This window comes from Schistocerca cancellata, chromosome 2 (genome assembly GCF_023864275.1).
Source record: "Schistocerca cancellata isolate TAMUIC-IGC-003103 chromosome 2, iqSchCanc2.1, whole genome shotgun sequence".
Lineage (NCBI taxonomy): Eukaryota > Metazoa > Arthropoda > Insecta > Orthoptera > Acrididae > Schistocerca > Schistocerca cancellata.
In genome coordinates this window covers 101,523,733-101,538,353 of record NC_064627.1, presented here as the reverse complement: position 1 = coordinate 101,538,353, position 14,621 = coordinate 101,523,733, and the positions used below count along the sequence as shown (strand labels likewise).

Here is a 14,621-nt window from a genome sequence, read left to right as displayed (position 1 = left end):
ACGCCAACCTATTCATGGGTCGCTTAGAGGAAGCCTTCTTGGTTACCCAGGCCTGCCAACCCAAAGTTTGGTACAGATTTATTGATGACATCTTCATGATCTGGACCCACAGTGAAGAAGAACTCCAGAATTTCCTCTCCGACCTCAACTCCTTTGGTTCCATCAGATTCACCTGGTCCTACTCCAAATCCCATGCCACTTTCCTTGATGTTGACCTCCACCTGTCCAGTGGCCAGCTTCACACGTCCGTCCACATCAAACCCACTAACAAGCAACAGTACCTCCGTTACGACAGCTGCCACCCATTCCACATCAAACGCTCCCTTCCCTACAGCCTAGGTCCTCGTGGCAAACGAATCTGCTCCAGTCCAGAATCCCTGAACCATTACACCAACAACCTGACAACAGCTTTCGCATCCCGCAACTACCCTCCCGACCTGGTACAAAAGTGACTTCCTCAAATCCTGCCCTGAAATGAGATCCATCCTTCATGAAATCCTCCCTACTCCACCAAGAGTGTCTTTCCGCCATCCACCTAACCTTCATAACCTCTTAGTTCATCCCTATGAAATCCCCAGACCACCTTCCCTACCCTCTGGCTCCTACCCTTGTAACCGCCCTCGGTGTATAACCTGTCCCATGCTCCCTCCCACCACCACCTACTCCAGTCCTGTAACCCGGAAGGTGTACACGATCAAAGGCAGAGCCACGTGTGAAAGCACCCACGTGATCTACCAACTGACCTGCCTACACTGTGACGCATTCTATGTGGGAATGACCAGCAACAAACTGTCCATTTGCATGAATGGACACAGGCAGACAGTGTTTGTTGGTAATGAGGATCACCCTGTGGCTAAACATGCCTTGGTGCACGGCCAGCACACCTTGGCACAGTGTTACACCGTCCGGGTTATCTGGATACTTCGCACTAACACCAACCTATCCGAACTCTGGAGATGGTAACTTGCTCTTCAATATATCCTGTCTTCCTGTTATCCACCAGGCCTCAATCTCCGCTAATTTCAAGTTGCCGCCACTCATAACTCACCTGTCATTCAACAAAATCTTTGCCTCTGCACTTCTGCCTCGACTGACATCTCTGCCCAAACTCTTTGCCTCTGTATATCTCTGCTTGTGCCTGTATCTGTGTGGATGGATATGTGTCTGTGCGTGTGTGTGTGCGAGTGTATACCCGTCCGTTTTTCCCCCTAAGGTAAGTCTTTCCGCTCCCGGGATTGGAATGACTCCTTACCCTCTCCCTTAAAACCCAAATCCATTTGACTTTCCTTCTCCTTCCCTCTTTCCTGACGAGACAACCGTTGGTTGCGAAAGCTAGAATTTTGTGTGTATGTTTGTGTTTGTTTGTGTGTCTATCGACCTTCCAGCCCTTTTGTTTGGTAAGTCTCTCATCATTCTTTTTATATATATACACTCCTGGAAATGGAAAAAAGAACACATTGACACCGGTGTGTCAGACCCACCATACTTCCTCCGGACACTGCGAGAGGGCTGTACAAGCAATGATCATACGCACGGCACAGCGGACACACCAGAAACCGCGGTGTTGGCCGTCGAATGGCGCTAGCTGCGCAGCATTTGTGCACCGCCGCCGTCAGTGTCAGCCAGTTTGCCGTGGCATACGGAGCTCCATCGCAGTCTTTAACACTGGTAGCATGCCGTGACAGCGTGGACGTGAACCGTATGTGCAGTTGACGGACTTTTTTAGCGAGGGCGTATAGTGGGCAAGCGGGAGGCCGGGTGGACATACCGCCGAATTGCTCAACACGTGGGGCGTGAGGTCTCCACAGTACATCGATGTTGTCGCCAGTGGTCGGCGGAAGGTGCACGTGCCCGTCGACCTGGGACCAGACCGCAGCGATGCACGGATGCACGCCAAGACCGTAGGATCCTACGCAGTGCCGTAGGGGACCGCACCGCCACTTCCCAGCAAATTAGGGACACTGTTGCTCCTGGGGTATCGGCGAGGACCATTCGCAACCGTCTCCATGAAGCTGGGCTACGGTCCCGCACGCCGTTAGGCCATCTTCCGCTCACGCCCCAACATCGTGCAGCCCGCCTCCAGTGGTGTCGCGACAGGCGTGAATGGAGGGACGAATGGAGACGTGTCGTCTTCAGCGATGAGAGTCACTTCTGCCTTGGTGCCAATGATGGTCGTATGCGTGTTTGGCGCCGTGCAGGTGAGCGCCACAATCAGGACTGCATACGACCGAGGCACACAGGGCCAACACCCGACATCATGGTGTGGGGAGCGATCTCCTACACTGGCCGTACACCACTGGTTATCGTCGAGGGGACACTGAATAGTGTACGGTACATCCAATCCATCATCGAACCCATCGTTCTACCATTCCTAGACCGGCAAGGGAACTTGCTGTTCCAACAGGACAATGCACGTCCGCATGTATCCCGTGCCACCCAACGTGCTCTAGAAGGTGTAAGTCAACTACCCTGGCCAGCAAGATCTCCGGATCTGTCCCCCGTTGAGCATGTTTGGGACTGGATGAAGCGTCGTCTCACGCGGTCTGCACGTCCAGCAGGAACGCTGGTCCAACTGGTGCGCCAGGTGGAAATGGCATGGCAAGCCGTTCCACAGGACTACATCCAGCATCTCTACGATCATCTCCATGGGAGAATAGCAGCCTGCATTGCTGCGAAAGGTGGATATACACTGTACTAGTGCCGACATTGTGCATGCTCTGTTGCCTGTGTCTATGTGCCTGTGGTTCTGTCAGTGTGATCATGTGATGTATCTGACCCCAGGAATGTGTCAATAAAGTTTCCCCTTCCTGGGACAATGAATTCACGGAGTTCTTATTTCAATTTCCAGGAGTATATATATATATATATATAATAGAAGGAAACATTCCACGAAGGAATATATATCTTTTTAGATATATTTTTCCCACGTGGAATGTTTCCCTCTATTACATTCATATATGTGTCTGCTTGTGTCTGCATATGTGTGGATGGATACGTGTGTGTGTGCGAGTGTATACCCGTCCTTTTTTCCCCCTAAGGTAAGTCTTTCCGCTCCCGGGACTGGAATGACTCCTTACCCTCTCCCTTAAAACCCACATCCTTTCGTCTTTCCCTCTCCTTCCCTCTTTCCTGATGAGGCAACAGTTTGTTGCGAAAGCTTGAATTTTGTGTGTATGTTTGTGTTCGTTTGTGTGTCTGTCGACCTGCCAGCACTTTCATTTGGTAAGTCATATCATCTTTGTTTTTAGGTATATTTTTCCTTCATGGAATGTTTCCTTCTATTATATATATATATATATATATATATATATATATATATAGTTTTTCTACGTGTGTGCAAAGCTTCAATCATTTATAATAACCTTGTACTCTTTGTAATATTTATGTATTACTGAGAAAAATGCTTTTTCAGAAATCAAGACTATGCATTCACATATTTGACTTGAGCCATGGCATTCAGGATGTCATGTGGAAGTTGGGTTTTGCATGAGTGATCTTCCTGGAATCCACACTGAATGGCATGGGGAAGGTCATTGTTTTCCATACACCTCATTATTTTTGAGCCCAGAATATTATCTAGAAGTCTACAACAGATGACTATCAATGAGAGAGGATAGTAGCTTTGCGGATCACGTCTGAGATCTTTCTTACACACAGGTATCACCTGTGCTTTCTTCCAATCACTGGATACAGTTTTTGCTCAAAGTATCTACCACACATTAAGATTGAAATGGGAGCTAACTCTTGGCTGTCCCAGTAGGTAACAGATGCTGTAAATATGAAACTAGCTCTACAGACAAACAACAATAACACAAGAGGGCACTGGTGAGGCAGGAGTACAGCTAGCAGTCTTTGGGCTAATGAGTGGTTGCTGTGTATGACTCTGCTGCAGACTGCCTTACAGACTAACATGTGAGTGTTGCCCCATGACTTTGCTTCAGATTGCTGCCAGACTATTTATGTGAATTTCCTGTGTACTGTGATGATTGTGCAACAAATACTTCTAGAAATACAAATATCTACGCCACAAATTCAGTACATAATTTCACAGAGAAACCATCAAGTTCTGAAGCCTTGTTTAATTTTAGTGATTTAGCTATTTCTCAATGCCACTGACATTAACATCTGTCTAACAAATCTCTGGAGTACTGCGAGTAGTAACCTGGGTCATTATTCCTGAATCTTCCTTAGTAAAAAACATTTGAAAAAGAATTCATTATGTCTGTTTCCCTCTGATACCTCCAATTCCATTTCCAATGCCACTCATTAGCATATGGACACTAAATTTTGTGCCTGTGATAACCTTGGATTTGTGAGCGGCCTTTCAATAAGATTCTATGGGAGTAGCTATTGAAAGCTTCATGCATTGCCCTCTTGACAGTCCAATGTGTTCCATTCAGCATTTCTTTATCTATAATTCTATACTCTGTTTTACACTTATTATGCAGTAATCACTGTTTCTTCAGAGGTTTCTTTACAGCTACTGTGTACCTGAGTGGATCCTCCCATCGTGAATTGTTCTAGCAGGTACATATATACCCTGTGTATGGTCAACAATTTCTTTTAAACTTGATCCACAATTCTTCTACATGTCCTCATCCAAAGTTAAATATTTTGATTTCCTATATAGCGGAGACGCTGAATCGCTGATAGGCACAACAAAAAGGCTGTCATAATATTGTTATATTCCATCTTGGATTTTCCGTTGTTTGGTTATTTTTTTTCCTCTTTGTGATACAACATTACTGCCTCTTTACCTAGTTCAGTGAACATGTAAATCTTCCTACTTCTTTTGGCTGCCTTGTGAATTTCTATAATCACAGTTGCTATACTGTCTCATGGTCACTGATACTAATTTCAAAAGGGACATCCTCAAAGACATCAGGTATATTTTTTGGCATTACTTCTCATACATTTACATCATGAGTGGGCCTCCAAACAATATGTTCTAGGTAGTTTTCAGACAAATCATTCAGTAATGTTTTGCAGGAACACACATATCACATACAAAACTGTAGTCAGTGCCAAAAGCTGCTGTGATACTCAACATTATAGACACAGTATTCAGTTTCTCATGATACCATAATTTATTCATGTAGTTGGTGAGAAGACCTCATCTTCTGAGCTGTACCCTGCTCTGAGAACTGCTTGTGCAATGGTCAGAAAGGTAAGAGAAACTGAGCTTATTCAAGTGTAAAACAATCTCTCTGTCTCTCTCTCTCTCTCTTTTATTTCTCTGAATTCTTTTTAGTGTTTAAGTGCATTATCCATTTCACTTATGAATTCTCTTCCTCTATCTATCTATAATTCTCAATCTGTTCTTATATCATCTCTAGACTAAAGCTGATACATTGCTTATCTGTTATCTGTGATTGTCTAATCTGTCTGAGCCCCCCTCTAAGTTTGTTTCCTCTTGTCACCGCAACAGCTGTGTCCCTTCCATTCTGGGGTCTAAGTGACATGCCCCTCTTCTCTAACTTTCAACCTAGCATTCTTTCCTTGCTATGGATGGAACTGATAATTGCAAAAGCAAGGAAGGGTTCTTTTTTTCCAACTTAAATGTGTGTATTGGAAGTCGTAGAATTTTGACCGCTCTAAATATTGGCCAGTCGTTCTGCCCCTTTGTAATTTTGTAGTAAATTCATTAAGAACTATGACAAATGCTGGAGATTTGCATAGTTATAGCTTAGAAAGGCTGTCTTATTTTCTTCTGCAATGAAAGATGACATTTATACACATATACTGCCCCATAAGCTATTTAAATTTTCTTTTAATTTGTCTTGTGTATTCTTTGTCTTTTACTCTAAACATCTGCGCTATCTGTTTCACTAATATCTTCTCAAGTGAGGTGAAGTTTTTTGTAACAAATATTTAATGTCCAACTTTCAGACTGTTGTGATGTTACTTTTGCCACAGTCCATAATACTAATATGATCACTTCCCACATCTGACCAATAATTTTTCAGAAATACATTATTTCACTATTCTCATTCCAGCATGATATTATATGCAAAATAAGGGAACAGAAACCACTCACCTATAGTAAGCTGACATATGTCACTCAGAAACATTTAACAGGGAACTGTGTTCACACTACCTTTTGAGCTCTTGCTTTTTTTCTAGTAAAGTACACACATTCACACATACAATCACACAGACACACAAACAAGCTCCTCTGCAGTAGTGGCGAGACTGATTATTGATTATTGAGAGCAGCTGCCTGGGAGGTGGGGAAATGGTACGAAAGGCCACACGAGGCAAGGATGGGTTAAGCAGGACAGTGTGATGGAGGTCTTTTGAGAAGTGACTCATGAGCTGCACAACAAGATGAAAGGTGTTCAGAGAGCATACAGTATGTAAGAGATAGAGAGACGGAGAGGTTGATTGGTAGGGTGGGGGGGTGGGGGGGAGAGGGAGGTGGAAATGAAGAGGAAGAGAGGGAGGTGAGAGAAAATGGGCGAGGGATGGAAAGGGGGGCGATGAACTGGAGGAGAGAGGGGGCACAGAATACCTATATGCAGGGAGGCGAGGAGAGGAAGAGTGGTGGGAAAAGGCAGAATGCTCACAACATAACTTGAACAGCAGTTTTACCACACAAGCCATTTGGATGCTTTCTTCCTGTGCAAGTTTCTCTGAACTATGCAGGTGGGAATTGCCTCTTCAGCAGCATACTCTGCACCCCTCACAATCCCTCTGGCCTAAACCTTCACTAACCCGTTTCCCACTACCTCACCTTACCTTTCATCTTTTGTCCACACCACTCCTCCATTCATTCCATACCTCCCTCCCCTCCCAACCAATGTAGGCACATACGCCCCCCCCCTCTCTCTCTCTTCCCTCTCCCTTTCCCACACATCTTCCTTTCTCTGTCTCTTCATTTCCAACTTTCTCTTCTTTCCTCTCCTCTCTTTTCCCCTGTCTTACCCCTCCCACCCCCCTTTCTCTCTTAATATATTCTCCCCTCTGAACTTCTTTTGTCTTGTTGTGGTGCAGCCACTGAGTCATCTGTTAAAAGACCTGCCTCACACTGACCTGCTATTCCTCCTTGCCTCGTTTCATTCTCCCCTACCCCCCATCCTTCCAAACACCATCTGCTGAGGCAAGTGCTCTCGTTAACCAGTCTTAACTGGACTGCAAGAGTTAACATTTGGGAGTCTGTGTGTGTATGTATGAATTTGTGTGCTATCACTAGAGAAAGAGCAAGGACTCCAAAGGTACTATGAATAATGTTTATGTGCACCTTGCATCAGTCTGATGTATGTGAGTGGTTGCTTTTTCCCTCATTTTACGTATTTTTCCATACAGGAGCATCCTTTATTGTTATAGAGCAGCGCATTATTATTTTCATGTACTATTTTAATTTTTTTAAAGATGATGTAACTATATGATTGGATATCTGGTAGTCGTTAATAATGTCAGCGTTGGTTGCTACGCGATCTGTCATTTTTATTGCACTGTAGATCTAGACAGATGGCGTTACAACCGATGCAGACTTTCTTTCTGTCCTGGATAGGGCATCATGGTCAGCAGGCACAATCATTCCAATCACACTAATCATGATACCTGGTAGCCCTTGCATGTGTTATGTATTACAGAGATTTGAATTTAACAGCTGTTAGAAGGAAAAATGTTGAGATGAATTGGATCAGTAAAATTTCTCATGAGAATTATACATAACACATGTGGTTGTTATCTTAGTTTTTCATAGTATTTTAATAGGCTTGTAGTCAGTTACTACCTTCACTACAAAGAGTAAAATTTTAAAATAACGTGTATTAAGTGTTACTAAAGAAAAGGGAGAAATGCAAGAGATAAGCACAAGATGGATGCTTCTTTCTTCAGAGGAAAAAAAGGTATTAATATCACTGTTACATTTGTTACATACCTTTTTGTGAAAGGTAGTACACAAATTACTATGCACACACACCACACATTTGTCAAATGCAGGACATGTGAGAACACCAGCAAAACTGAATTCTTTGGGAATGCTTCATCTTAGTTTCAATTATTTTAAACAGCTGTTGTCACATATAACATACTGGAGTCTATTACTTTAAAATTCTTCATGATGATAATAAATCTGACAATATATTCCATATTGTTGTATCATTAGTACCAGTCAACACTCTCATACAGAGTTGATTTATGTCCACTATTCGTAAGATATCACTGTGAAAAAGCAAGCTGGGTTTCACAAAAGTGGTGTTTCCTGTACCTGTGTTCATACTTTGTGAGCAGTTTCTTCCCTCTTTTGTTTTTGAAATATTTTGTCATATTTGAGCTTAAAATATGCACATGGAACACACAACAGACACACACTAGTGATATAGATATGTAAGTCTGTCTTCCACCTTCTTTTGAATGGAAGGAAACCACTCTTTTTCCTGGCCATGTGGGACCATTCACTGTGTGAGGCATTCTTCATGATCATGGTCTTGCAAGGGGGGCACTTCCATAGTATATTCAGTGTAATTCCATTACTGACAAACACTTGTAGCACATTAACCATAAATTCTAAACAGAATTACTTAATGCCTGGCAGCTTGCTTGGTTTGAGTAGTTTCAACTAGTTTTCAGTACACATGTACTTATTTCAAAATTATTCATGTATGAACATGTTTGGTGATTAAGCACTGGCACAGCTGCACTCAGATTCTATTTACATTTATGATTTCTCTTTTTACACCAGACTGATCTGTAAGAGAAATGACAGAATATTTAAATCTGTTAATTGACTTTACCACGCACCAGTACTTCACAAAATTTTGTAGGTGATTGTGGGAATTGCCATAGACCATTCTTTCGTGTATATGGGTTGGTTTGAATTGTTGTTAATCAATTTCCTTAAGTTCACTTTTGAAGTGAAATGTTCACCAAATGGTATGATCAAACCAAGTTGTGTCTTTCTTTTATTTTATGTGATACATGTTTATCTGGAATGTAAATATTGGTGTGTCTAGTAGTAAATCTTCTCAGTTTGTTACTTAGATAGGATACTGGAGATTGCTTGTCTGTCCTGCTGAAACAAAACTACTTTATTAATCTTCTTGATAAACATTTACTTTTGGTGATTGCAGTCACTAAAACAATACCTTGATAACTAGTCTCCGTCTTGTTTATTGGACTGTCATAAGTGTTAGGTCAGCTTGTAGCCAGGAGATCTTAAATGCTTACTAACTGATCAACACAGTTATCAGATAGTATATTCTAAATTATTCTACATCATCATTTCAATTTACCACTGATAATGTATGTCATTCTTCCACAGTCTCAGAAGTGTCCTTTATTTTGTGTCAGGTCTTGTCCATGGTATTTTATGGTAGAGTGCTAGAAAATATCTGTTGTAAATTGCTTGTCTGCTGCTATGTATTGGCCAAACAATTTGAAACTCAGCACATAAGGACACAGTTCAAGGCCAAGCAAACAGCACACTAATATGCTATGACAAATACTTATGTAGTAAGGTAAAGAGTATCATTTCTATTTTCTTTATATGACACTTGTAGATGAAGATGTAGACGGATGCAGGAACAACACTCAGCTGAAAATAGTGTGAAATTTTCAATGGTGAAATGTCTTGCAGCACAAAACTACACATTATTACGTGAACAAAGAAGTATCTTCCTCTGGGCTATTCTAACTTAAGACAACACTTGGATGTTTCTTCGCCATTACACTTTGAACCACATGCGTTTTAGTCTGAAATAGTGCTAAAGTCTGTTAACTGTTATAAAATAGTAACCAATTTCTGAACACTGTAATACATTTATTTTTCTTACTTTTAGGTACTCTCTGCCTTCCCAGTCTGCATAAAGTTCTTCTTCCAGTCTTGGAAGCGTACTGACAGCAGTAATCATTGTATCATATACATTCTGAAGAGCTTCACTAAATGCACTGAATGATGGTTCAAACATTATAACTTTATTTCTCTGCAGAACTTTTATCACAAAACCAGGATTTGTGTGCTGTAAAAACACAGAAAATAGAAAGAATATTTTATCAAAGAATTAACAAAGAGAAAAGAGGATCAAAATTATTATAACCTAAAAGTATACTGACGAGAAAAAATATCACAATGCCAAGAAGAAGTTGTGAGACGTAAACAAAAGTTTGTTTGTGTTTCTACATCTGAAATGTAATGTCTATTCAAATTTCTTGCCGGTGGCATAAGAGTGGCACTAGTAGCGCCATTGTGAGGATGAAAATCATGTTTCCTGGTTCGGTCATGAGCGTTAATTACCCGCGAGATTGGACGTGATGCATTGATGTCATTCAAGAATGCCTTTACAGCGACAAAGAAGCCATTGTCAATACATCACTGAATTTGATCAAGGTCATGTAATAGGGCTATGAGAAACTGGATGTTGTTTCTGCAATACTGCAGAAAGACTTGCCAGGAATGTGTCCACTGCACCTGATTGCTGACACCACTGGTCATGAGAACATATGGTCACAAGAAGACTGGACTCTAGCAGGTCACGTTGCAGCACTGATAGGAAAGACCGTCGTTTTAGGTGTATGGCTCTGGTGCAGAACACTGCATTTGTAGCAACAATTTGAGCTGCAGTTGGTACCACAGTGACAACAAAAAACTGTTGCAAGTCACTTACTTCAAGAACAGCTCTGAGCCAGATGCCCTCTAGTGCACATTCCACTGACCCCCAACCACTGTCATTAGTTACTTCAGTGGCATCAAGCGAGAGCTCACTGGAGGGCAGGGTGGACGTTTCATGTACAGGGTTATTACAAATGATTGAAGGGATTTCACAGCTCTACAATAACTTTATTATTTGAGATATTTTCACAATGCTTTGCACACACATACAAAAACTCAAAAAGTTTTTTTAGGCATTCACAAATGTTCGATATGTGCCCCTTTAGTGATTCGGCAGACATCAAGCCAATAATCAAGTTCCTCCCACACTCGGCGCAGCATGTCCCCATCAATGAGTTCGAAAGCATCGTTGATGCGAGCTCGCAGTTCTGGCACGTTTCTTGGTAGAGGAGGTTTAAACACTGAATCTTTCACATAACTCCACAGAAAGAAATCGCATGCGGTTAAATCAGGAGAGTGTGGAGGCCATGACATGAATTGCTGATCATGATCTCCACCACGACCGATCCATCGGTTTTCCAATCTCCTGTTTAAGAAATGCCGAACATCATGATGGAAGTGCGGTGGAGCACCATCCTGTTGAAAGATGAAGTCGGCACTGTCGGTCTCCAGTTGTGGCATGAGCCAATTTTCCAGCATGTCCAGATACACGTGTCCTGTAACGTTTTTTTCGCAGAAGAAAAAGGGGCTGTAAACTTTAAAACTGTGAGATTGCACAAAACATGTTAACTTTTGGTGAATTGCGAATTTGCTGCACGAATGTGTGAGGATTCTCTACCGCCCAGATTCGCACATTGTGTCTGTTCACTTCACCATTAAGAAAAAAGGTTGCTTCATCACTGAAAACAAGTTTCGCACTGAATGCATCCTCTTCCATGAGCTGTTGCAACCGTGCCGAAAATTCAAAGCATTTGACTTTGTCATCGGGTGTCAGGGCTTGTAGCAGTTGTAAACGGTAAGGCTTCTGCTTTAGCCTTTTCCGTAACATTTTCCAAACCGTCGGCTGTGGTACATTTAGCTCCCTGCTTGCTTTATTCGTCGACTTCTGTGGGCTACGCGTGAAACTTGCCCGCACGCGTTCAACCATTTCTTCGCTCACTGCAGGCCGACCTGTTGATTTCCCCTTACAGAGGCATCCAGAAGCTTTAAACTGTGCATACCATCGCCGAATAGAGTTAGCAGTTGGTGGATCTTTGTTGAACTTCGTCCTGAAGTGTCGTTGCACTGTTATGACTGACTGATGTGAGTGCATTTCAAGCACGACATATGCTTTCTCGGCTCCTGTCGCCATTTTGTCTCACTGCACTCTCGAGCGCTCTGGCGGCAGAAACCTGAAGTGAGGCTTCAGCTGAACAAAACTTTATGAGTTTTTCTATGTATCTGTAGTGTGTTGTGACCATATGTCAATGAATGGAGCTACAGTGAATTTATGAAATCGCTTCAATCATTTGTAATAGCCATGTACTTTCTGATAAAAGCTGCTTTTGTCCCGGCACCAGTGGTGGCTCTGCATTCATTAGAACGTGGCCAGTTGAGGGCCTGCAATTAACCTGCCTGCGAACTGCACACACCGAATGTACACCTGGAGTTATAGCCTGGGGTGTGATTTCATACGAAAGCAGGAGCACTCTCATAGCTATCCCACACAAACTGACTGCAAAACCATATGCCAGTCTGATGATTTGAGCTGTTATGCTGCCAACCATGAACAGCATTCCAGGGTGTGTTTTCCCACTGGATAATGTTCGCACACATACTACTATTGTAATGCAACATGCTATACAGTGTATCGGCATGTTGCCTTAGCCTGCTCGAATACCTTATCTGCCTCAAGTCGAGCACATCTGGGACATCATCAGATGACAACTCCAGCATCATCCACAAACAGCATTAACTATCCCTCTACTGGCCAGTCAAGTGCAACAGGCATGGAACTCCATCCCACAAACTGACATTTAGCACCTGTACAATAAAATGCATGCACATTTGCATTCAACATTCTGACACTTACATCAGTTAGTATTCTACCAGCATTTCAAATTTTCAATGGAGTATTTAGTGTTTACATTAACATGTGATTTTTTAATATTAATCACATAAATATATTACCTAGACAAATGTACTCAAAATGTTCATTACTTTACAGTAATTATGTTTTGGTGTTTCGATTTGCTTTCTGTCAGTCTATTTTGCTTATTGGATATTTCAGTGTTGGGTTTGGTAATTAGATTAATGATAACACATTTTTGGTAAACAAAAGCATATGCCATCAGCATAAATATTATATACATATAGAACTCTAGGCTAATAGTAGGCAGGCTGCAGAGTCAAAAGTGAATATGCCATGTAAAGAAATTGGCTAAAACAGTCACCGTTATCCAGTTGCAGGTTGACTAACTAACAGCTTGCACAGCCACAAAAAATTGATTTCCAATATCTCATATAACTAGTAACTAAATTTAAAAATTTAAAATGTAGTCATTGAGAGGTAGAATCTTACATTAAAGATTTAACACAATAATTCAAGTATTAAGATCGGCAGTAACTCAAATTATCCAGACAATATTCACCAAATTTTTGAGAATGAGAGCACTTAGCCACTACCAACACACTTTACACGTAATTTTAAACTTTTTTGTAACTTTTTCTTACTGACACCACCCCCTCTCCCTCCCAAACCTCAAAATTATAAGGAAAAATGTTTATCGCTTACACATTTTCACTGCACATGCAGCAAAATTTCAGCAATCAAGTGTGACATCTTACTTCATTATTTCTTTACTACTAACACTAGTTACTGTTTGCCAAAAAGGTCTCATATGAACATAAAAAGCAGTTATCACTTTTTTTTGACAGTTTTGGTTTTGACTTCTTCATTAGTCTATGGGCAAATAATCTGAACCTAATGAAACCAACATAATAATGGTTTCAAATATTCAGCGATAAAGGTTCCATATGCTTCACACCACATCAAATATTTAACACATCAAATCATTTGTACAGTAATCACACGTTTGAAGCTATTTTACACATGAGAATTTGATTCTTAAAAGAATCGGAGGTGGAAGGTTAGGCCACAGCCCACAAGCTGGCTGGCCCTTGTTTCATGCAACAAGCATGGCTCTGTCAGTGGTGGCCATATCTGCACTTTTCTCATCCAGAATGAACGCCAGGGAAATCCAATTACAAGAGAATTGGTGCAAGCTTCAACAAAGTTTACTTTGTTCCGTGTCAACCATAAGCACAATTTGATTAAATAATAATGCAGTCCTTGCATTATGCGTTGTGATAGTTGTCCATAGGTGTCAGCAACGGAGACATGAGAAAAAATACTGGGTTCATCCTATAATAAGTGAGAGATCAACAATGGGAAAGTTTTTGCTCCTTCTCAGCATATGGATGCCAAATCCACACAAGTTATTCAAATACTACATAGACGATGTCTGTTAACTCATTTGAAATGCATTTGAGAATGGTCAGAGATGGAATTTCTAAATGGAATACACACATGAGGAAACCTATCAGCACAGAAGAAAACCTTGATGTAACTTTAAGAGGTCCTGGACATGAATAGGTAAACATTTTCACTCCTGGTCTTTGAGACTACAAAACTCTCACGATTCCATGTCAACACTGCATCTAATGTTTATATTGTTTAAAAATTACCTTCAACAATGAGATGTAGTGGACCCATTTTGACAGCTGACTACAATGAACTATGTCAGTGTTGCCCAATTTCTGCGAAGAAGTGCACATCCAGTTATAAGTCAGACTCAAAGGTTCAAGTGTAAGGACTTGTGCTGTATGGATTGTGCGGAGTGTGTCAATGTACAGATGGTACCACAAGGTTTACCTGGAATTAATGTAATTTGTAATGTGTATGCTGTATATGTGATACCAAATCTGTAGTTACTCACTTCTCTGGCTACATCATTATTGCTGTCACAGTTTGAGTTATATTGCTCGCATGATGCTACAGGTAACAGGACTGCAAACGAGACACTTA

The 14,621-nt window shown here is 41.5% G+C and overlaps 1 protein-coding gene across 1 annotated transcript in view; it reads right to left on the bottom strand.

Moving 5' to 3' along the window:
* LOC126161364 (dynein axonemal heavy chain 7) overlaps window positions 1–14,621 on the bottom strand; it is a 1,035,864-nt gene that overhangs the window by 856,738 nt on the left and 164,505 nt on the right. Inside the window, exons 4-5 of the mRNA XM_049917134.1 lie at window positions 9,790–9,965; window positions 9,093–9,105 (exon numbers count right to left, since the gene is read on the bottom strand). Of these exons, the coding sequence (XP_049773091.1) occupies window positions 9,093–9,105; window positions 9,790–9,965 (189 nt within the window). The remainder of the gene's footprint in view (window positions 1–9,092; window positions 9,106–9,789; window positions 9,966–14,621) is intronic.